Raw genomic sequence first — 23096 nt, 5'->3', positions numbered from 1 at the left:
GAGGGCGCTGGCCACAACAGACTGGTAGAACATCCTGAGGAGCTTGCTGTACACATTGAAGGACCGCAGCCTCCTCAGGAAGTACAGCCTGCTCTGTCCTTTCTTGTAGAGTGCATCAGTGTTGGCTGACCAGTCCAGTTTATTGTCCAGGTGGAGACCCAGATACTTGTAGGTGCTTACCACCTCCACATTGACCCCATCAATGGAGACTGGTAGCAGAGCGGGCTTAGACCTGCGGAAATCCACCACCATCTCCTTGGTCTTTGAAGTGTTGAGTTGAAGGTGATCGAGTTTGCTCCACTGCACAAAGTCCTCCACCAGGCTCCTGTACTCCTCCTCTTGCTCGTCCCTGATACACCCCACAATTGCAGTATCATCAGAAAACTTCTGACTTCATGACTCGGTGTCTAACCCTCGGTCTAACCCTTACCCTAACCCTAAATCCTAACCTCTAACCCAGGGATTCCCAAAATCTGGTACGTGTACCACCGGTGGTACGCCAGCTTCACGAGATGAAAAGGGCAATGTTTTTTTTAAATCTATGTTCTCTTTGTTCTTTGTGTTTCATAATGTTGTTCTCCACACTGTTTTTTTTTTTTTGGTGTGAGAGCTCATAGACCAGTTGCACATTTTGATTTTGTTATTTGTTATCATGTAGGGCGGCTAATTAAACATGATGCCTGGAATGCGTCAATGCGTTACGTTTTTATGTGTCGGATGGTGGGGGTACGTGAGCCGAGTCAGGATGATAGGTGGTGGTGCACGGGAAAAACGTTTGGCAACCGCTGCTCTAAGGCCCAATTTGTTGCAAACCGTCGCGAAGCATTCACCATATCTAGTCGCAGTTGCAAGGTTTTAGAATGTTGCAGCAAGTTGCTGGTTTATAGAATGTTGCAGCTCATCTCATTACGAATCTTTGGTGTGAATAGGCCTTAACCCTAACCCTAACTCCAACCCTAACTTGTTATGACAAAAACCGAATGACACTTAATAACAGAAGCGTTATGTCATAAACGTTTATGACTTGTTTACACGTTCATGACAGTGTCATGTCACTCTTATTTCAATACTGTCAAGTAAAGTGTAATCGATTATTATTGTCAGAGTGCAGTGCAGAGTATAAGTACAGAGACAACAAAATGCAGTTTGTTAGTGTTACCGGTTCTAAAGCTTCAACAGATGGCCACGAAAAATACACTTGGTATGACAGACTGTTCAGTAGTTCACCCATAGCAATACATTGTTTAGTGTACTGACATGTTTGGATTGGTTGTTGGCTATGGTCCTGGTTGGACATCATGCCTATGGGTTCCTCTTGGAAACATCATGTTCACACCATAAAGTGCCTAAGCTTCTTCAACAAGTCCAGACCAGCCTGTTGTTGAGGTGAATGCCCAGGTACCTATAGCAGTTCACTGCCGCCTCCCCCTCTTTTCCTAGAAACAGTTAGCAAAAATATAACAATATTTTTAATTCTTTTTTAGATTCCTTGAACGTCTGTGGCATTTCGGGCTCTCTGTGTCATCCATCCCACTCAGCTGTCAGAATGAATGAATACTCCCACAGAGCTGCCAGCTCCCTGAGAAACTCGACCAAAACCACAATCAGATCAAACAAAGAGCCCAGAGAAAAAAACATCATTAAACCAGCCAGCCCTTGGAGAATAGGGACCAAATTCATTACTGCAAACAGAACCAGAGAAACCAAACAAACAAAAGGGGACCCAAATCAAAGAATTTTCTTTAGCCTGAAGAAATGAACATTAACCTAAACAGAGAGGAGCAAGGCCTGGATAAAAGCCTGAATGACGACACCGACAGACTTTGCTTTGCCGCTGCGATGCCAGCCTTCTCCACAAGAGGGAGAGAGGGTTCCATCTGTGTAGCATCCAGCTTGTGTGCCATTTAGAGCCTAAGGGCAAACTGCTCAGGCGATGATGTGTCTGTGACTCATGTCTAACACTATTGAGTGGAGTCACTCTGGCAGAATTGCTTGTATGAAATTCATGGAACTCCTTTTGCCGTGGCCATTTGTGATTAAAAGGAGATGGTGACACACACAAGAGTATGTGAGATTACCATCATAGAAATCCATGTATTTTGACAATAGTGTCACTGCAAACCTGCTAGTTTTAGTGTCTCTTGTGTTATGCTGGTATTATGTAACACCGTTAGTGTGTGTGTGTGTGTGTGCGTGTGTGCGTGTGTGCATGTGTGTGGTGTTACTAAGACAAAGTAAAAAGATTGTCTTTCTGGACAAACCACATTAAAAGAGATGACCTCAGATTGTGTGACCAACACCTGTGACCATGTTCTTCACACACATATAGACACACACACTCACACACACACACACACACACACACACACACACACACACACACACACACACACACACACACACACACACACACAGAAAGGGTCTCAAATACATATAGATCAAACATGTTGGCTATCCGTCTTTGCCAGAGACAAAGCTACTCTTTTGTGCACACCTACAGGCTGACAGATACACATGTATATGTGTGTGCGTACACCCACCCACTCACCGACACACACACACACAAACACTGTCCCATGGGATGACAGATGGAGAGGAGTAGAAGAGCAGAACAGATACCACAGGCTGGAGAACTAGGCTGGTTTCACTCTCTTTCTTTCTTTCTTTACTCCTTTCTTTCTTTCTCTCACCCTCTCTTTCGTCTTTTGTGCTGTGGATGTGCTGTAAGTCTATCCCCTGCTAATTGCCTGAGTGGTTCAAGCACAAAGTCTGCCGCTGAAATCCTACACTACGGGGTGTCGTGCAGTGAGTAAAATTTACAATGTGTAACAATTCTCCTCTTGCAGAAAAAGAGTTGCTGAAAGAGAGAACGAGGGGGGAGAGAAAGAGAGAGAGATGGAGGGAGGGAGAGAGAGAGAGAAGTGAAGAAAGCCAATTTCTGGAGAGAAAATGTGCTTGTATGTTTATGTCCATCGAAGCATTAAAACAAATCTTTTTCCCTGAGTGTTTTAAATAGATTGCATTTAGACTCAATAAAACCAGTTTAATCTGTTATTGAATCTGCTTTCTCCTTGAACCCCTCCAAAACGGCAAGAGGCCTCTCACATTATTTATGACGAGTGGTCTTTCGCAAACAACGACAGGAGGGAAGGGAGCTCATTTTAAACAAGCTGTACACATAAACAAACCAGCACCATGCAATGGTTGGCTGCTGGGAGAAGTCAACTCTGCTTCCTGCTGTGTGTTTGTGTGTGTGTGTGTGTGTGTGTGTGTGTGTGTGTGTCTCACACACTCAGTGGCCTCCGAGATATAGATGTGTGTGAAAGAGATTGAGAGATGATGTACACATTTTTAGAAAGACAGAGAATGAGAGAGAGTGTGTGTGTGTGTGTGTGTGTGTGTGTGTGTGTGTGTGTGTGTGTGTGTGTGTGTGTGTGTGTGAGAGAGTGTGTGTGTGAGAGAGAGGGGTCCTTTCATCAGGCATGTTTTTTGTAACCACTTACTAAATTTGCTTCTTCCATGTCTACACACATGAATTTGAGATATGAGATATGATCCAAGACCTATTAAGCAGGGCTGAACGGTTGGCCTGAACTCACTCACAGAAGGCAGAGGCCGTGCACACTGGGAAAGACAGAACTCAAAAGAAAAGAGGACGTACTGAATGGGAAGGAGTACAAACTTCCCTTCTTCTCCTTTACCTTGACCACCGTCCACGGGAGACAATGATGACAGGGAGGGGGAGGGCAAAGTGGGGTGAAAATGCAATTACCAGGGAGGAACAGATGAAGGTGGAAAAAAAGAAGTTCTGAGAAAAGGAGAGAAAAGAGGGACCCATGAGACACAACTGTGTATGTGTGTGTGTGAGAGAGAGAGAGATGGACAGAGAGAGAGAGAGAAAGTGAGAGAGGATGGGGGTAGTTGTGTTGTAGATTGCCCTGCTTGGATTAATTTGTGCTGATTATAAAGCACAACACTGACTGGTTGTTCATTATGTTTACTGTGGTATTATGACCAGTCCAACACTGCAACCCAGCACATCCACTGTCTGTCGTACTTTGTCATTCTTTCTTTCTTTCTTTTTTCTTTCTTTCTTTCTTTCTTTCTTCCTTTCTTTCTTCCTTTCTCTCTTTCTCTTAGTCACTCATTCATGCCTGTTTCTCATTAGCAATTAAACTAAAGTAAGCTCTCCGTTCCCATAATTAAAACATTCCTCCAATCAGACCCTCCTGTCTGAAACACAACCCGCTCCTTCACCGTCCCTTGCCCAAAGGTGAACATTCCACAGATTATACACTCTATGAGTGGACAGACATGCATGTTTGTCAGTTGTAAACGTTTTCCTGGAAGCATGCACAAGATGTGCATATGTGTATATTTCTCTGTGGCTTTACATATTTGCGGTTGCCCTCATCAATCAACATTGAAACATTGCCAGGGGTATAAATAATTTTGTTCTTAACTGTATGTATATTCCTGCATGCTTGTGCTTCTGTGTGTTCTCACCCACTCTGACCCCTTGCACAGGCATGAAAATCCCATATCAGACTTGGTTGCCCTGGCCCAGACGAGCTCCTGTGGGTCTGCCAAAAACAACAGTCAAACAGTGCCCGATAGAGACTCCCCATGAAGAGCGCGGCGAAAGTGATTTGAGGTGGGTGGTGGCGAGGGGAGGGCAGGTCAGACGATCCCACAGGGGCTGCACCTATATCCACCCACCCCCACATGTTGAACTTTGACCCCTCACCTTCCCGCTCCCTGCCACTGCGGCTGCTGCTGTCCCGGCGGTTCCTGAAGTCTCACCCTAATTAGGTCAGATTGTGGAGAGAGAAGTATTATGTCAGAAATTGGAAACATGTGTGGCAACATGTAGAGACAGAGAGAAAGTGTGTGTGTGTGTGTGTGTGTTTGGTGGTGGTTGGGGGTAGTCCTGGTGACTTTAGCGGCGACTAAAGTCTGTGGAGAGGATGGATTTACCTCAAGCTGAAGAAATTAAGAGTGAGTGAGAAAAGTCTCTGTGGATAAAGTAGAGAACCCGTAAGTGCAGTGGACAGAGGGTAAGAGAACGAGTGGACAGGGCTGAGAGAGGGCTGAGTGGACACACAGGGACAGGAAGATATGAAAAAAGATAGAAAGAGAGAGAGATCATTGTAGTGCAATTTAGACGTAGGGAGGTGGAAACTTGACAGCCCTTGGAGCATAGTAATTGACCGCTGTCAAGCTCTCAGCAGACATTTGTGCATATGTGTGTGTGTGTGTTTTTGTGTGTGTGTGTGTGTGTGTGTTGGTGGACAAAGAAACAGTCCCTTTGACAGCCTGGTCATTCGCTGTAATTGCCTTAATGGCTAAATCGCTGATCATAATTACTCTTGATATATAGCACAATTTTTTAACAGTGATCCAAACATCCTGCAATAGGAAGTCAGGTCCTATGTGTGTAAGGGTGTGTGTGTGTGTGTGTGTGTGTGTGTGTGTGTGTGTGTGTGTGTGTGTGTGTGTGTGTGTGTGTGTGTGTGTGTGTGTGTGTGTGGTTCATTGCATGCTGTTTTGTGGGCATTCTTGGTTTTCTAGGGATATTTGTCTTTTTTTATTGCTGAGTGGGTTGCATTTTCCCATGCAGTGTGTTGCTGACGCCTGCACTGTGTCGGTTATGAAGGGCAGATATAAACAGGCAGAGCAGAGTTGGTCTTTTTTGCCCTTTATGGTGTAGTTTATCACACCTCTGCCTGTATCCAGAGGCACCTTCCCAGCAGGATAATCCTAGTACAGAGTGCACGAGTGATTCCACCACCATGGGGTCCCTTGCAAATACTAACCATCTCACCAGTGACTTGGTCTTCTTTACTGAACTTTAGTGAGTGCTGAACATACACACATACACAAACCTCACAGCACTGCAAAGAGGGCTGTTGCTGCCATGGATGTTGCTGGCATGCTGGCTGGATATGTTACTCTTTACCTTCCATTGCTTTCAACATTTACATTTAGTTAGTTAGTATGTCTGTTTTTTCAGGTGTTATTATTATGACACCTGAAAAACAGCGGCGTCATGTAGGTTTAGTCAGTTTTTTTTTCTTCCGGATTTTGTTTTTCTTCAGTTATTTTGTGTCAACGATTCCTGGGACACTGAAAGACCGGGCATTTAGGCGTTTGTGGGCATTTAGCCCCACAAGGATGACATGGAACCACTGTTTTTTTGTATGTTGGTCTTAAGGGGCCATATCAACCCATACCATAACCACTCATTTGATTTATAGCGCCACCTAGTTAAAAATTAAAAAGCAAAAATGAGGTGCTGTAATCACAGGTATCTCTGGCTGACATGGTCAAAACTGCACAAAATTGGAGGTGTAGGATCATTATGACACCCTCTGAATGTATGCCAAGTTTCATGGAATTCCGTTCATTGGGCACCATACAATAAATGAATACACACACACAAACACACACACACACACACACACATAGATACGCACACAGTCACACACGCATGCACACACACACACACACATAAACACACATATGCATAAACACAAGCACACACACACACATACACACACAGTGGACAAGCAGGCATACACACACATGCACACATACAAACAGGCACACACACATAAAAACACACACATGCAGGCAAGCAGGCACACACACACACATACACACAAACACACACACACACGCACACACACACACACACACACACACACACACACACACACACACACACACACACACACCATTACCCCTAACACACCCACTCACACAGAGAAAAACACATACACAAAAGCGAATGCACACATGCACACATTAATTTACATACACCAAAGTTGCAAGAGTAGGGGATGGAGTAGGAGATGGAGACAAATTGACAAGCGTGATTTATTTTTGCTGAGAGAATGTGCAGGACTCAGCGGTGGCCATATTTTATACATCTAGTTTTGTGTACAGACTAAAGCACCAATAGCATGGTGGCCTGTCTGTGTGTGTACTACTATGCTTATTATCATCTACCTGCCGTAACAGGAAACACTTGTTCTTAGTTCTCAGGAACTCTTAAGGAGGTTTTTCAGAACCCTCATGTTTAGAAAACATAAGTGTGTGTGTGTGTGTGAGCAAAAAGGTTATGGGAGGCTGCACCGGCCACATACATGTAGCCTACAACAGTGTGAGACCAAGTCTGTAACATTATAGAACCTGTTTTGAGCGAGAATGTGTGTTTCTGTTCAAGCATTACTGGCCACGTGAAAAGAACTTTTGTTTCTCCGCTTGTGTTTTGGGCCTCCTTTTCCTTCCACACCTTTGTTTGTCTGTCATCTCTCTCAGTCCCAGCGACGTCCTCTTTCGCACACTCTCCCTCTCCATACTAATCACTTTCTCCCTCCTTTCTCTTTCTTAGTTTTTCATGGTCTCTCTCGCCGTCTCCCTATTGCAGTATGCCTAAGGCTGACATTTTTAAGAGCAAACAGGACAAGTTCTGACAAAGAGAGAATGAGAGAGTGGTGGGAGGGTTAATGGATACGCTGTTGAATGACAATACATGGCAAGAATGCCATGTGGAGATGTCATAAGGAGTAGACAAGATAGGCGCAGGTACTAATGTTCCTTAATCTCCTCGGAGATCGGTGGTTGTTTGTGTACGTGTGGGTGTGTGTTTGTTGTCTGACAGTAGTTGATAGCATTCTTGACATCATGACATGTTCCCAATCCCAGAGCCGGACAGTAACGGAGTACATTTACTTGAGTACAGTACTTGAGTACAATTTTGAGGGATCTGTACTTTACTTGAGTATCATTTTTGGGGAGTACTCATGACTTTACTCAAGTACATTTGAGAGGCAAATATTGTACTCTTTACTCCACTACATTTCTATCCATAACCGTGAGTACCCGTTACTTTTTCTAAAAAAAAAGGAAAAAGGAAAAATCTCGGAAACCCTCAATTTGTTGTTTCCCTCTCAAATGTGATTGGATTGTGCAGGCACCACTGATTGGGACAGCCTATCAGCAATCACCTTCAGCTTTCCGCCAAAGTCAACTCCATGGTCAGATTTAGATAAGAGATGAAACCATGGACGAAACAATGGATGAATACGCAGCAGGTCCATCCCGGGAATGTGCCAACCCGTGGCCCCACCTCGCCAGACTATTTCAATTTAGTGTTCTTCAAGTGTTTCAATTACAAAATAGTATTTTGTATTTAAAATACATATTTGAAATACATGTACATATTAGAAATACTGCCCATCCCTGGCAACATGGTAAAAAGATGAAAATGACTTGATTTTACTTTCAATTCCTTTTACATTCTCCAAGGTATAACATTTTTCATAACTCCATGTAGGACATTTCTGTACATAAATGTAAGCACTGTGGCAGTAATGCAATATTTAGAAAATTTAGGCTTCTCTTGTAGGCTACTCTTGATACTCAAGTACTTTTAAAAACAAGTACTTCAGTACTTTTACTGAAGTAGACATCTGACTGTTGTACTTTTACTTGTACTTGAGTAAAATTTAGCAAAGGGTATCTGTACTTTTACTCAAGTAATGAAGCTGTGTACTCTGTCCGCCTCTGCCCAATCCTAGAGCTAGGCATGTGAGAAAAGGGGACTAACGCGTTGTACTCTTAACTACAAGACAACATGTTCTCAGACCTACCTATGTAGAAAATGGGGACCAACAGTGGTCTGAGAGAGAGAGAGAGAGAGAGAGAGAGAGAGAGAGAGAGAGAGAGAGAGAGAGAGAGTCACCACATTAAGCAGACAGCTTTAACCTGCTCAACTGTTATCACCTGGAAACTGCTGGTCTGTCTTGCCCCCTCACCCACCCACCCACCACTCATTCCCTCTCTCCTCCTGTTGCTGTTCATCATCTCCACTCCACTCGCTATCTCTCCCATCCCCAAACTCTTTCATGGGGAGTCTCAGAGGGGCAGGGTTGTAACACAAACCCTATCCTCTTTTGTGCCCTTTCTTTTTCCTTATCCTTTCATCTTTTTAAACTTTCTGAGGGAAAAGGGTTTTTTTTCCTGTGGGGATGGAAAGTTCTGTTTTGAGGATGGGAGAAAGAAAGGAGAGTGAATTGATGTGTGAGAATCGTGTGTGTGTGTGTGTGTGTGTGTGTGTGTGTGTGTGTGTGTGTGTGTGTGTGTGTGTGTGAATGAATGAATGTGTCAGAGACAGAGCAAATTTCCTCTAATGCACGTTCCAAAAGAAACATGCATTTGCCCTCATTCTGACAGTTGCAAAAATCAAAAAGTAAGTTTCTGCCCACCTTAGACATTCGTTTTTAAATGTTTTGGTTATTATGTAATAATAATAATAATAATAATAATAATAATAATAATAATAATACATCCAGAAGTTAAATTAGTCCATTGGTCAAATTCAACAAGCGGAAAAAAGTGGCTAATGATGACGCGTGAAACAGCATGCGTACAGTTCTTATATGGTTGAAGTCACCACTGCTTACCTTTTCTAAGTGCAAGGGGAAGTTTTGCACATTAAATATAAATAGGCTAGGTTGGCTAGGTATGTGTGAATGACCGAGCTTGTGGGTGGAGACTATACGCAACATATGAAAAATCATTAGAAGTCACGGATAGGCTAATCACTAAACAAAAATATCAGTCAAATAATTTATGAGACCAACCCCCACGAGTCATGGGTCTCGAAAAGTCACGATTGGAATTATTCTATTGAAAATACATATAATAGCAAATCTATGATATACCTTTCTCAGGCAGATGTTGTCCCGGTTACCCCCTCCTATCCTCTTCCCTCTGCCTTAAACCAAACCCTCCTCGTTTTTTTCTTCGTAGGCTACTGTCTTCAAGGGACACTTCTTGTCGTGTTACAGGCTTTAAATTGTCATGGCAAATTGACAGGATTTTGGAGTCGGTTATGGGGATTCACGCTTATTATTAAACCTGTAAGGCTGCATTTTACTCAAGTTTGTGGGATTCGGAAGTCAACGAGGAGAACAATCTGTTCCACGTCGGCAGAACTTGTTTAAACAGTTTTGAAACAGCAACTTTTGAGCAAAGTCGTAGCCTAATTACAGTGCGCCGCGGTGATTCCAGAATGTATTGAAAATGTTGTCATGCTACGCATGTTTCTCGGTCTATTTATGAGTGATCTTGATACAACAAATTACATGCAGGCTTCCAGTGTGTATTTTATTTGATTTTTAATCGATTTTGTGTTGGGTTTAAAATTTGGGAAGCGATAAACGGAGTTTGGTCAGGGAGAAAGGAAGGATGAATGCTGACACATTTTCGTGTGAGCACGTTTCTAAAACATTTATTTCATAAAACTGTCACAGACCTTGGAATAAATGCAGTGTCACCCGAGAGGACGTGTGGTCCGAAACTCACCTAAACGGTAAGCACTCTGCACTTCCCTTTGACGACTATAGGCTGCACTTAAAAAATACGTTGTGACAAGTAATGTAAATAAATTATAATGACATTAATAAGGACCAAATATTTTTTGTTGTTGGTTTTTGAAAACGTGAAGACCTAATTGTTCACAATTTTTGTCAGTCAGTCCCCTGATGTTTTAGGGGAAAGCGATGTCGAAATATTAAATGTAACTTAAGGCATTCCACGTAGCACATTTCTACGTCTAGTCATTTACAGTAAAAACATATCCCATTATGTTATGTAAGATAGTTTTTGGATTACAACTAACTGCTCTTTCCCCAATTTCCTATAGATTTCCTATAGCTTTTTCCTAGAATTTCTATGCAAAACCACGCAGATTAGCCTATTCAATGAATCATGGCGTTATTGGCTTTGGCCTAACATCGTTGATAGCACCACTGAAATGCCTCAATACTTGAAAACACTCATTGGATGGTCAGTGAAAGTATGGGGAAAATCCTACGTATTTAGCCAATGAGTCAATAGGTGTGTACTGTACTATTTGTGGGGGTGGCAGAGCTGTGTTTAGGCTATGTGATGATTGATTTAACTTCTCCTGACCTCACACATTGGGATAACTTGCATGTTTCTGTGAAGTGGGTCTGCAGAACTCTGTACTAAGTAATACTAATACTGTCAGGTGTGTGTGTACTTTGGCAGGATGAGGTTACTAATGGGTTTGCACAGTGGAGAAAGCAGAACTCACAGGTGTGTAATGTACTGTGAAATCTCGTAGTCCCACAACCCAGCCGTTGTACCTTTGATCTCTCGAGCAAGAAAAACAGTGGTATTGCACCGCTGGTCTGTAATGACCACTGCCTTGCCTAACGCAAGCCGGAGCCTGGCACATCCGAATATTCTCTTGCCCCTCTCCATAATAACAGGTGTGGAGCAAGGCATTTAGGGAGGATTAGACCGCGGTTAGATAATTGCGGTGCTGTCTCTGTGAGGTGTAAGGCTCCTTCATCCATAATCCATGTTGGTTTGAACAGAGAAGTCCACAATTCTTTAATCACTGTCTTCTCTCTTAACTCATAAAAAGTCAAATTTATATAAGCTGGCAAACTTGGCCACACAGTCCCAAGGGTATTTAAATATCCATTTCCGTGGCTTGGTTCAGTAATGTTGTGCTTGATGGGGAATTATAACTGTTTTGGGTGAGTTCCTCCCTTCAAACAGTTGCTGTCAACCTTGAGAGTGGATATGGATCATCTTAGAGGCAAAGAAGAGGCCAGGACTTTTTCTGATGGACAGCTGAGTTTTCTGGACCCTTTAGGGCGAGCTCAGCATTTGAATGTATGGCGTGTCTGGGCACTTAGTGTGTTTTTCAGTTCATACAAAGTCATTTGTTTTCATGTGTGTGAAAGTGGAAGATGGTATGTACAGCTGTGTGTGTGTGTGTGTGTGTGTGTGTGTGTGTGTGTGTGTGTGTGTGTGTGTGTGTGTGTGCGTGCGTGCGTGTGTGCGTGCGTGTGAGTCTGTCTATAATTATGTGTTGGATTCCCATGGCTAAGCTTCTGTTCTGGCAATAGAGAAAGCTCCTCCTGGCCTTGTTGATTTGGCTGTGGCAACATTTACAGTAGTCGCATATGATATAGCAGTTACTGAATGCCGAGCTTGTATGAAAGAGGAGCCGCCACCAATTGCCAAAACTGAGCGTGTGTGTGTGCCTGCTTGCCTGCCTGCTCTGCCCTTCCTCTGTTTCATCTCCAACAAAAACAATGAGGGAATATCATACTTTGTATCCTATCATTAGTGGTTATGGTCTCAGTGCTGATGCAATGCCAACTATTTTAGCCCTCCAGTGCTTTTTAGTTCTTACCTGGCTGGTTGCTACCTTGAGGGCCAATTGTCAGAAATTATTTTAGTTATTTTTATTAGTTATTTTGACAGGGTAACTGTTTAGGCCCTGTTGTTCTGTGTAAAGTAAGGAAAATAACTGGCAGAATGGCTTCAGCTGCATTGATTGATGTTGGCATGTCTTAATGGATGCCTTAGCTTGTAGTGAGTGGTAGTGAGTGGTCTATCGCTTGCATTTCTGCTACATTTCTGATATTCTCATAGTCTGTTTGTCTCATTTGCTTCTTGACTGCTCTTTCCCTTCTCTTGTCTATTCAGTCGTTTTTGTGAGTGTAACAAGTGTTTCCAAGACTTCAGAGGTACTGACATTTTCTGCGTGATCTCTACTTATTGGGGCAGCCGTGGCCTACTGGTTAGCGCTTCGGACCTGTAACCGGAGGGTTGCCGGATCGAACCCAGACCAGTAGGCACGGCTGAAGTGCCCTTGAGCAAGGCACCTAACCCCTCACTGCTCCCAGAGTGCCGCTGTCATTGCAGGCAGCTCACTGCGCCGGGATTAGTGTGTGCTTCACCTCACTGTGTGTTCACTGTGTGTTTCACTAATTCACGGATTGGGATAAATGCAGAGACTAAATTTCCCTCACGGGATCAAAAGAGTATATATACTTATATACCTGTTGGACTTTCTGTTTTCCACTATCATCATCATATCATCTATCTTTTATGCAGTTTGACATTTAATTTGTCATCCCTCCGTGACGTTACACGCAAATCCCTTTTGTCCTCCGCCTCTGTGCGGGAGAGAACCAGAGGGAGGCTGCCCTGTGAGTCAACATCACTAGCATTCTGTGCATTCCTCCTGTGGAGGAAGAAAAAGCTTAGTCTTACCTGTCACCTCCCACCCTCTTCTCTCAACACAATAACAGGTGATTGACTCCTGGCTTTGATTTGAGGCCAAGAAATCTAGGAAGAGATGGGTGGGAGCTTTTACTCACTACTAGACCCCAGGCAATTGATGTTCCAAAATGTCTAATCATGGGTTTGTGGGTTCTTTCTTTCTTTCTGTCTTTCCATCTGTCTGCTGTCTGTCTGTCTTTCTTTGGTCTTTTATGTACACTTGACCATTGCGGAGGGTTTATTGGTGTGGACTGCAAGGAGAACTGTGTCAGTAATTCATTAAGGAAAGACAAAAATTTGCTCAGTGAATCGACCAATATTGGCATACCAAATCATTCTATTTCCCAATGGAAGTTATCTAGCCCCTTTTATAGATAGATAGATACATGTAGATAGAGATACTTTATTGATCCCGAAGGAAATTAAGGACAGTGAAATTTAAATATTAAAAAATTGAAATCATGGTGTCATTTGCCCTCTAGTGGTGGTAGTGGCAACTGCATGTATCAGAATAATGAGATGCACTTCTGTATATTAGCCGCAGTTTGTATAAACCTCAGGACAGTGTTTTATGCAAATAAAAAAAAAATACATGTATTAACTTCACCCGTGAATTATCCGCAGTGCTCAATAGCCCATTGAAACAGAATGGTGCTTTAATCATAAAGAGGAATGAAGAAAAGACATGCATTCCCATATACAGCCAGTCCCCTTGTGTTAACCTCACAGCTGAATGTTGCAAAACCAATGTATAAACTGTGGTTGATTGTCATGGTACTGATGTTGACAGTCACTTCACCAAATATCAGTTCATGCCAATCAACATGAAAGAGCATGCAAGACAAGTGAAACTGAAAGTGTTGACGTGGGTCTGGTTTTAGCACAACTCTTTGTGCTGTGCTTCCCTGTAGTGTCCCCTGACATTGGCCAATTTTTGTTAAAAAAAAAAAAGCAGCAAACCTGCATTGCATTAGAGGTCTATGGGTTTCCTACGGCCTGTGTGTGGTCGTCAAATGGAATGTTCTTGCAGGTTTGGTCTCCATGAGTAGTTCTCATCCATCTTCAGAGTAGAGGGGACATGCTTCATCTGCAACAATAATGAGGCTTACGAGCGTAAAATTAAGTCTCGTTTGAAGTCTTAAAGGGAATTTTCTCAAGGATTTTTTTTATGTGGTACATACTTTTCTCATTCTACATTTCTCTGGTGGCATTTCTTGAAACTCATTTATGGTTTTGCAATAGTCTGGACTCTTCACTCATGCCACAATCATGTTTGGTTTTTCGTTTAGTGGGTCTTTCCACACGTCTAGTGGTTTTTGCTTAAGGTTTTTTGTTAGCTAGCCTGGTATTTATGTTGTTCAGTGGAAATGCGCCATTGCCACCAGATGTTGGGGCTCATGTCTGTTGTAGAGAGCAGGGTTTTTGTACAGTATGATTAACCAGCACTATTTATATGCCTATTTTACAGTTCTGTACCAGATGCAACTGTATGTGACAAAATTTCTCTTTTCTCTCCCTCTCTTTTCGTCCTACCCTGACTGTCTCTCATTCAGTTGATACGTCCTGGGAGTGATGCACTGGCTTCCTCTGGTTGCCATGGTGATTGCCTCGGCCTTGCCTTTCCCTCCAAGCCCTCTGACCAGGCTTGTTGCTGCTACGACCGACTCTAGCCAAAGCTTTGACAACCACCTCCTGGATAGCAGCAACAGCAGTTTCTTGGAGGCTGGGTCGAGCACTCCTGTACAGGTGGCTGTGGACAACATTTCCCATGGTAATGTTTTCCAAAAGGACTACAATATGGCTGCCAGGAAGGAGGGTGAAGCCTCCCAGCGCAGAGCAGTTGACCATGTTCAGAGCACCTTGGAGGACTTCAGCTCATTGTCCTACAAGAAGCAGAGGGAGCAAATGGCCAAGAGGAAGCTCAATCAAAAGGCTTTAAAAGCTAAACATATGCTGAAGAGCAACACTGACCGTGGTGAGTCAGAGCAGCAGTCAAGTAGTAATGGCCAAAGCATCAGGCAACAGGACATTGGGGACTATGTAATGCATGGTTTAAAAAGCCAAGGGGACCACAGTAACCATGGTGACCATACATCACTGGACTCCAAACCAAAGCTTAGTCAGTTTGGCTCACAGGACAAAACTGACAGTTTGGACGCACAGCACTCAGGCGATACAGGACTACTAGAAGCAGAGACAGCCCATCACAGCATGCAGGACAGCGTGGCACTGAGTACAGCTCACACTTCTGAGTCCAGTATAGGTCGACCGCAGCCGGTGTTGGACACAGGGGGGCGCAGCACACTAGAGCGGAGGGGAGCGCCAGAGGAAAGCCAAGCACAGGAGGTCACGGCGGGAGACACGGAGGAGACGCAGAGAGGAGCGTTCACGGGATCGGCTCCGAGCCTCGCCGACGGCGGCCTGCTGGACGACGAGGACCTTCGGTTCCTGGACTCGCACCCACGCGTGCTCTTCTCCTCGTCCCCGGTGCCCCCCAAGCACCCGCCACTGCTGCTCATACTGGAGAGAGACCTGCTGGCGGGGCACGAGCCGGGAGCTGAGGACGGGGACTGGGAGGACGAGGAGGGGGTCGACGGCGGCGGCACGGCGGCGGGTTCTCCCCGGGACGGGAAGGACGTCTTGGGGAGCGCGCCCAAGCCGCCGCGGCGGAGGAGTCGGCGCAGTGCCCAGGTGCAGCACCACAGCTACGAGCCACTGTCGATGTGCGCCGAGGAAAGCGCCTGGGTGACGGACAAGCGAACGGCCATAGACCTCAAACACGAGACGGTCAAAATCGTGCCCGAGATCCCCACGCTGAGTGGCCCCATCAAACAGTACTTCTACGAGACGAGCTGCCGCGTGGACCACGCGGCCCAGGGCTACGCCCACGCCGCCTCCAACACCACGGGCCCCAGCATGGAGGCCGGCCGCAGCTGCATCGGCGTGGACAAGCGCCAGTGGAACAGCAGCTGCCAGACCAAGCAGTCGTATGTGCGCGCGCTCACTGGCGATGACAAGAGACGCCGCTGGACCTGGATCCGCATCAACTCGTCGTGCGTGTGCGTGCTGTCGCGGGTCACCAAGAGCCGGCCAGTGAGGGTGCAAGGGAAAAGATGAAGGGGGTCGGGGGGGGGGGGGTAGAAAAAGGGGGGGTAGAAAAAGATATCAGAGATAGAATGCAATAGAGTGGAAGAGGGGGGGGGTTGAGACTGAGACTCCTGCGCTGAGAAAGTTGTGGGAATGATTGAAGGAAAGGAAAGATGCAGAGAGAGAGAGAGAGAGAGAGAGAGAAAGATAGAGTAATGCCCTAGGGGACAACTGGGTTCCTGCTTGTGAGGGCATCTCCATGTCTGTATGTCTGCACTCGCGTTCAGAGCAAAACTCATATCCAGATGCCATTCCTGTGTCAACTATCAGATTCCTCAGATCCTCCCCTGTCTCTACTGCCCTCTCTCTTACTCACTCACTGATGTGTCTTGCCTGCTCTTCTCATCCTCACCAACCCTTTCACTTGCTACATCTATCATTCCATCAACCTACTGCTATCTCAGCACAACTACGAGAAAACAACATAACCTCATTACTGGGACTTTAAGAGAAAATACTTTCATTATATATTTTATGTATTAGAGGCTCAAAATGTAAGACATTTTGTATTTTTTACTATTTGTACTCTTTAAGTTATTTGTTTTTGTTAGTATATCAGCATGAGAACTTTTTTATATTAATATATTGATTTATATATATATATATATATATGTATATGTGAGATCTATTCCTTGAAATGTGTGATTGTGTGCAAGCTGGTTCTCGGAGACGCTGAATGCCTCCCCCACCCCACGTCGACACTCTCAGACCAGGGGTCTGAAAATGAATTTGCCAGCAGTTGTCTTTTCCAGTGAATGGAAAATTCCATGCCAATAAACATCCAGATTGGTGACCCAAAAATGTATTCTCTTCAAAACACGCTTGACTGCTCTTGGCGAGGTCCTCTCACTCTCGTTTCACACTGTTGTGCTAGTAGCAATTACAGCAAACATGCTGATTGACACACTGTTGGAGACTAATGGCTTACTTGGCACAGCGTCTCAGTGACGTCCTTCATTCTTCACATGCTGTATTTGTGAGCTCCAGAGCAACCACAAACGAAGAGATGTCAGTCCGACAGTGTGACTTCAGAAAGTGAGATTTGGAACGATGACTCTGAAAGAACACAGCTGTGTACAGTCGAGATGACTTCAAAAGCTTTCTCCATTGACTCAAACATGGAACACTGCAGAGATGGAGCAGTGTCACGAATGGAAGTGGAATCCAAAACTATATGTGAGACTGCGACCACTAGTTTACTGGCGTATTGTGTGCCATTCTGCTGAGAGACTGCCAATCCACACTTCTGGTTGCATCATGTGCCTGAACTTGTTATACAACATGTAGCTGTAAACAACTAGTACAAAATAATATAAAGTAAATTATGAAGTGAAATAAACAGTGTACTGCAGTATCATTGGAAGTAGCGTGACTTGCCACATACATACTACGCACCACAAACTGTCACACATGTGCACATATTAAAGGCTCACACCTGCAAAGGAACTGCAGTAGAACTTGAAGCACTTTATTTTTTTTTAATCATCAACTCATCGTCATCATCATTGTTTATTTTGCAGACGTCATTTTTCGGTTTGAATCACTGTTATCCTGATCAGTATTAATGTTTCCTTTAAATCATAACACAATTGGTTTCTTGAAATTTACACATACAAGTAGCATATTTTTAATGACCATGTTTTTTTTTTATATTTCATATTTACTTTTTAAACTAGATAAAATTAAATTACAGTCATAATTAAGTATTAAATGAACATGTACATACAGTTATTCAATACATACATAAAGAAAATAAATATAGTTATCATAAAAATTAAAAAATAAAAATGAAAATACACACATTTTACAAATTGTTCCCCAAGCTCATCCTTGTATCTTAATTTATACATATATGTTTTTTTTGTTTTATTTTAAATTCACATTGTCTTCTCCACCAAAATGTTATTTCCATTGTCATCTTGGTTGTTTGACATGCATCGCAACACAGAAGCTAAACATTTTCCGTCAGCCGAGTCTATTCTGTCCTTGTCACTCTGCTCCCTGTTTACCACCTGTTTTCTGTTATGGCTTGCGTGGGTAAAGTTACTCTGTGAATTAGGACATCTCTGCTCTTATTATTATTATTTTTTTACCAGATCACGCAGTCTGTTTTATCTCTCTCCCTCGGTCCCTCCCTCTCTTCCTGTCTGCACATCATTCCAATTTTTCATCATGCTGTAAACAAATGGATCTCCCTGGCTGCCATGTGGCTAGCTAAAACAGACCTTTCCAACATGGCTGTCAAGCTCACTCTATGCTCATTCCCAACCACCCCCCCCCTGCCTATTTTTTTTTTTAAAACATAAACCTCAGCTGCATCTAGCATAGTTTGTTATAGTTATCAACCAAAATCTCTAAAGATTTGACCGCACTGTTCTTTTTCCAGAATCTGAATCATTGGCCAGGCAACAGGACTGTGCACATGAGAACCCTTACAGTCCGAGCTGCAGGCCCCCGCTATGCATATTCAGTATGCCCATACTGTTAAATAGGTAGAGTTGGTCATTGAGGAGCTTCAAAAACATCAGAGACTAAGCACTCTGGCCCAACTGCCCCCCCCGCCTCCCCTCTGCAACTGTGCAAACCAGGTTGCTGTTCTGTCTCAGTAGATTCGGCCTATAACAAGAGTCCACACTCAACCCCCACGTAGGACTGCGCCAGAGTGTCCACGAAGCACGTTCGCTCTCCCTCGCGTCTTGCGGTAGGGGATGAGCAAGGAGAGTAGCCAACTGCTCTCCAATGACCTGTGCTCTGCCATCTCCTGCTTGAGCCACAATGGCCGCTAGCATAGGTAAGGTGGGGGTGGGGTGGGGGTGGGGGGCTGGGGGGTGGAGTGGGGATGCACTCTTATTGCAGCACTCTGATGGAGCTTCAACGTAAGAATCGTAAACAAACAAGAACTATGGCAGCACCATAGAAAATGAAAACAGAAAAGAGAGAAAAAAGGTTGAGTCACAATGGACGCCACTCGAGGTCATCATCAGCACAAACACAGATTGTGACAAAAGAACAATAGAGAGAAAGATAAAACAGTCGGTTTTTTTGTCTCCCTCCTACCATTCCAAGTTCAATCGCACACTCGTCTCTTGTTCGCTCAATGTATATATATTTTTTATACATTCTTCACGTCTTCTGTATCTGTCTGTATCCTTTTTTCTCTTCTTCCCCATTGCTCCATCTCTTTCTCCCTCTTCATTCTCTTGTCCTGTTATTGCAGAATGGTCAGACCGATAGATTTGATATTTATAAATAGACTCGTTGCTTCTCTGCTTTTTGTTGTAATTTTTTTGTGAATTCCATGAATTAATGTAAGCAGACTCCTGCGGGGTCCGTGGCAACAGCAACACCTGTGGACAAACACAGAAATGGTTTTATGAATGCTCTGCTCAACTGGGTGTTGACCTGAGTTCAACTCACACTAGGATCCCCAATTGCATAGCTCTCTCTCTCTCTCTCTCTCTCTCTCTCTCTATCTATCTCTCTGTCTCTCTCTCTCTCAACACACACATAAACAGACATTCTCAGTAAACATGTCCAGCAGTCAGCAATAACCTCAGGCTCAGCAAAATTAAAGTGGATCAAAACCCCAACAACAATGCCATTTGTCCCACATATGGCATTCCTTCCATAGCATGAACAACAACAACAACACAGTCCTGTCTCCTTGACAACATGAGATGTGGTGACAGCTCAGTGGTGTGTGTGTGTGCAATAATGGAGTAAAAAGTAAGACTCAGAAAGGGCAGCTCACCTTCCTGCCTCTCAGCAAGAGTATGTCCTCACGGAGCCAGACTCCCCTCTGGGACCAGAGTTGACTAACAGAGAGGGAGAGAGGGTTAGCGCTCATTAATGTCTGTAATTACGTTGGAAATATTCTTATTTATTATACAGTGATGACAAAATGAATTGCACTTAATTGGTAAAACAGAGAACTAGCAACAGTTGGCAATGCTACAATATGACTGTTAACACATTATTGAATTACATTAAATTGAGAGGGGGGTTACATAAAAAGGGAATGTTCGTGAGAGAGCACAATTATTACACTACTCCATAAGCTCCCACACAGATTTTCGGATGGGTTAAAGCTGTTTTCTGAAGCCAGGGACCATTTAAACAAAACCTCCAAACCACTCCAATGCCCCAATGCCAAATGCAACATGTCTCTTGTAAAGTGAGAAAAAGTATTTAGAACTATTATCACTTCTGTAAATTGATTTTTTTTAAAGAACCCTCAAGATTTTTTCCTCATTATTTTCAATAAGTTTATTATATGCAGCTTTCCTCAACCAAATCCACTACTGCCTCCAGTACGATGATGATTTTAGTGACATGCAGTGCTCTTGCTTTTTGTTCCAAGATATTTCAAACATTACCTCTCAAAACACTGTATTTCAGTATACTACATATACATTTTGAAAACAACTATTAGGTTTGGTAAATAAAGCCACAATAACAAAATACTAAATACTTCGATAGTTCTGTATACTATATGGAACAGAAAATTGAGAGCATGAAGAAAAATGTTTACAGCTTTGTTTGAGGGACTTGCTCAATCAGTTTCTGGTGGGTGACAATGTTTCATTTTATTAATTTAACAACAGCCAAAAAAATGGACACGCATTTGTCTTTCCTCAGTTTAACACACATAATCTGGGACGGGGATCACTAAACATCTGCTGTGCATGGTGTCAGACCACCATGCAGTTGCATGCATGATTTTAACAAGCCCTTGGGATAATGAGGTACGCACTACTACTGTAGGTAGTACTGACCGTCATGCTTTAGACCCCATAGTCCATTATTCAGAGAAGCGAATACGAAAATTGTCATTCGACTACTCACTTGCTCCCTCAAATTTTTCACAGAGGCCTGGATGTTACCCTTGATTATATCATCTCAGCACAGCTACACTAATTATAAGCTAAGCGATTTTTGTTTACCATCACTAAAATAGAGGTGATGGTGACAAGATTTACAGATTGTGAAAAACGTCTGGCTGCGCTAGTAAACGTTTTTGGATGAATAAGCTGTTGGGCCCATGACGTCAGACTCAAGAATAGTGTGCATATCCATTTGAGTGAATACCATACTGTAGTACTCATTGTTTTTCATTAGTTTTCTGGTGAATATATATCTGATGAAATATCTATGTCATGTTTTCGTTCACTGAGACTAATCAGAAGTGTGTGAGAGCATGTGTGCTGTCTGAATGGGACTAGAGTTCGTCTGTCGATCCTCACCCTCGCTCTGGACCTTCCTCAGGGTCACTGAGGGCGTGGAGATAGCCGAGGCACGGAAGTTGGCGGGCAGCGTCTCCGAGGAGTCTGAGGTCACGCCACGCAGGTCCTTCTCCCGGAACATCTTCCTCCACGACGGCGAGCGCGTGAATGTCTTTGTGCCATCCTGGGCCAAGGGAAAGAGAGAGAGAGAGAGAGAGAGAGAGGAGGAAGGATAGCAGGTAGAGAAAAAGGGAAATTGATAGTTATACAGAGAGGAATGAGTGAGAGAGGAGTATCAGTCAGAGAGATTGAAAGAGTTAAAAAAGAAGCATTGACAGAGCCCGGCACACCCCAGTAATTCACGACACTTCCCATAACTATAATGCCTCACTCCCTCCAAGCCATGATCTCGCCTGAACTTGCCTGAGAGGCCACATAATCTGCATAGTAAACAACTCATTGGGCAAGTGACATGAAAACACACCAGTAGATGAACTGGCATAAACATGAATCAGTGGTGAGGTACATAAAACACTATGGCATGATTTGGCCTGCCACTGGTCTTCCGGTTACACTTTACTTGACAGTGTCGACATAAGAGTGACATGACACTGTCATGAACATGTCATAAACAAGTCATAAACGTTTATGACATAACGCTTCTGTTATTAAGTTACATTTGGTTTTTGTCATAACAAGTTAGGGTTAGGGTTAGGGTTAGGTTTAGAGTTATGGTTAGGGTTGGGGTTGGGGTTGGGGTTGGGGTTAGGGTTGGGGTTGGGGTTAGGGTTGGGGTTAGGATTAGGGTTAGAGGTTAGAGGTTAGGATTAGGGTTAGGATTCATATGTCATGACAGTGTCATGTGTTTATGACAGTGTCATGTCACTCTTATGTCGATACTGTCAAGTAAAGTGTTACCGGTCTTACTCTCTAGCGCATCTTACCTCATCTGGTCTCCTCTCGGTTCCCATGGCGATAAGTGAGTTATACTCCTTCTCCAGAAGTTGTCGTGCCTGTAAGAGGTAGGTCCCCAAGGGGGTAGTGAGGAAAAGGTGAAAGACCACAATATTCATAAGCAATGGTGTCTACAGTCAGAACTTGTCTCAAATCAGCCGTGCACAGACCAACTAATACATTTTAACCATGTGATTGTTGTATCCGTAGTGACTTACAATACATATAGATATATTGAAACATCCTGGCACAAACCCAATCGAAATCATATATCCGGATTGTAAACACACAAAACGTTTTAAACTACACTACAGTACATGGACTTACATCTTTCTTTCTCTATCTCTATAAATAGTTGGTGATCCCTCAGGACACAACTGCATAGGAAGAAGTTGAGCAACTAATGGCATTTCACTACATGTTATATGATGGTATCTCCTTGAATATATGAATTCATCAGTATGTCTGCTCCTAGGCATCATACTCATGACCTAGGTGCCACTAGCCCTGCCCCTTGGTCTCACAGATGCAAAACACATCTACAGACAGATGGGTTTTGCATCTGTGAGTTCCCTGATTGGCTTATTTACAGATGCTGGTGCTACCTGGGTGTTCTGATTGGGTATCTGGAGCAGCAGGGCCAAGTCAGTGTAG

The 23096-nt window shown here is 43.7% G+C and overlaps 2 protein-coding genes across 2 annotated transcripts in view; one reads left to right on the top strand and one right to left on the bottom strand.

Annotated features, from left to right (window-relative positions):
* The first annotated feature begins 9735 nt into the window (after positions 1–9735).
* Positions 9736–16236, top strand: ntf4 (neurotrophin 4). The gene is made up of 3 exons (XM_076266681.1): positions 9736–9929; positions 10323–10381; positions 14673–16236. Exon 3 carries the CDS (start codon positions 14692–14694, stop codon positions 16234–16236), a length of 1545 nt encoding a protein of 514 aa, XP_076122796.1. The 5' UTR covers positions 9736–9929; positions 10323–10381; positions 14673–14691.
* Positions 16237–19124: 2888 nt separating this feature from the next.
* ppfia3 (PTPRF interacting protein alpha 3) overlaps positions 19125–23096 on the bottom strand; it is a 36751-nt gene continuing 32779 nt past the window's right edge. Inside the window, exons 29-33 of the mRNA XM_076266679.1 lie at positions 23048–23096; positions 22433–22501; positions 21510–21672; positions 20018–20081; positions 19125–19613 (exon numbers count right to left, since the gene is read on the bottom strand). The exon at positions 23048–23096 is cut by the window's right edge and continues 127 nt beyond it. Of these exons, the coding sequence (XP_076122794.1) occupies positions 20029–20081; positions 21510–21672; positions 22433–22501; positions 23048–23096 (334 nt within the window). The 3' untranslated portion in view covers positions 19125–19613; positions 20018–20028. The remainder of the gene's footprint in view (positions 19614–20017; positions 20082–21509; positions 21673–22432; positions 22502–23047) is intronic.

This window comes from Alosa pseudoharengus, unplaced genomic scaffold (assembly GCF_046254945.1).
Source record: "Alosa pseudoharengus isolate Yale_2024_CS ecotype anadromous, Long Island Sound unplaced genomic scaffold, YU_APseudo_1.1 YU_APseudo_1.1_scf_4, whole genome shotgun sequence".
Taxonomy (NCBI): domain Eukaryota; kingdom Metazoa; phylum Chordata; class Actinopteri; order Clupeiformes; family Clupeidae; genus Alosa; species Alosa pseudoharengus.
Note: the sequence above shows the minus strand (reverse complement) of the source record. Positions and strands in the feature narration are given on the sequence as shown.

Excerpts from the sequence above, each read along its gene's own strand:
- ntf4 (XM_076266681.1), top strand. The coding sequence starts at position 14,692 with ATGCACTGGCTTCCTCTGGTTGCCATGGTGATTGCCTCGGCCTTGCCT.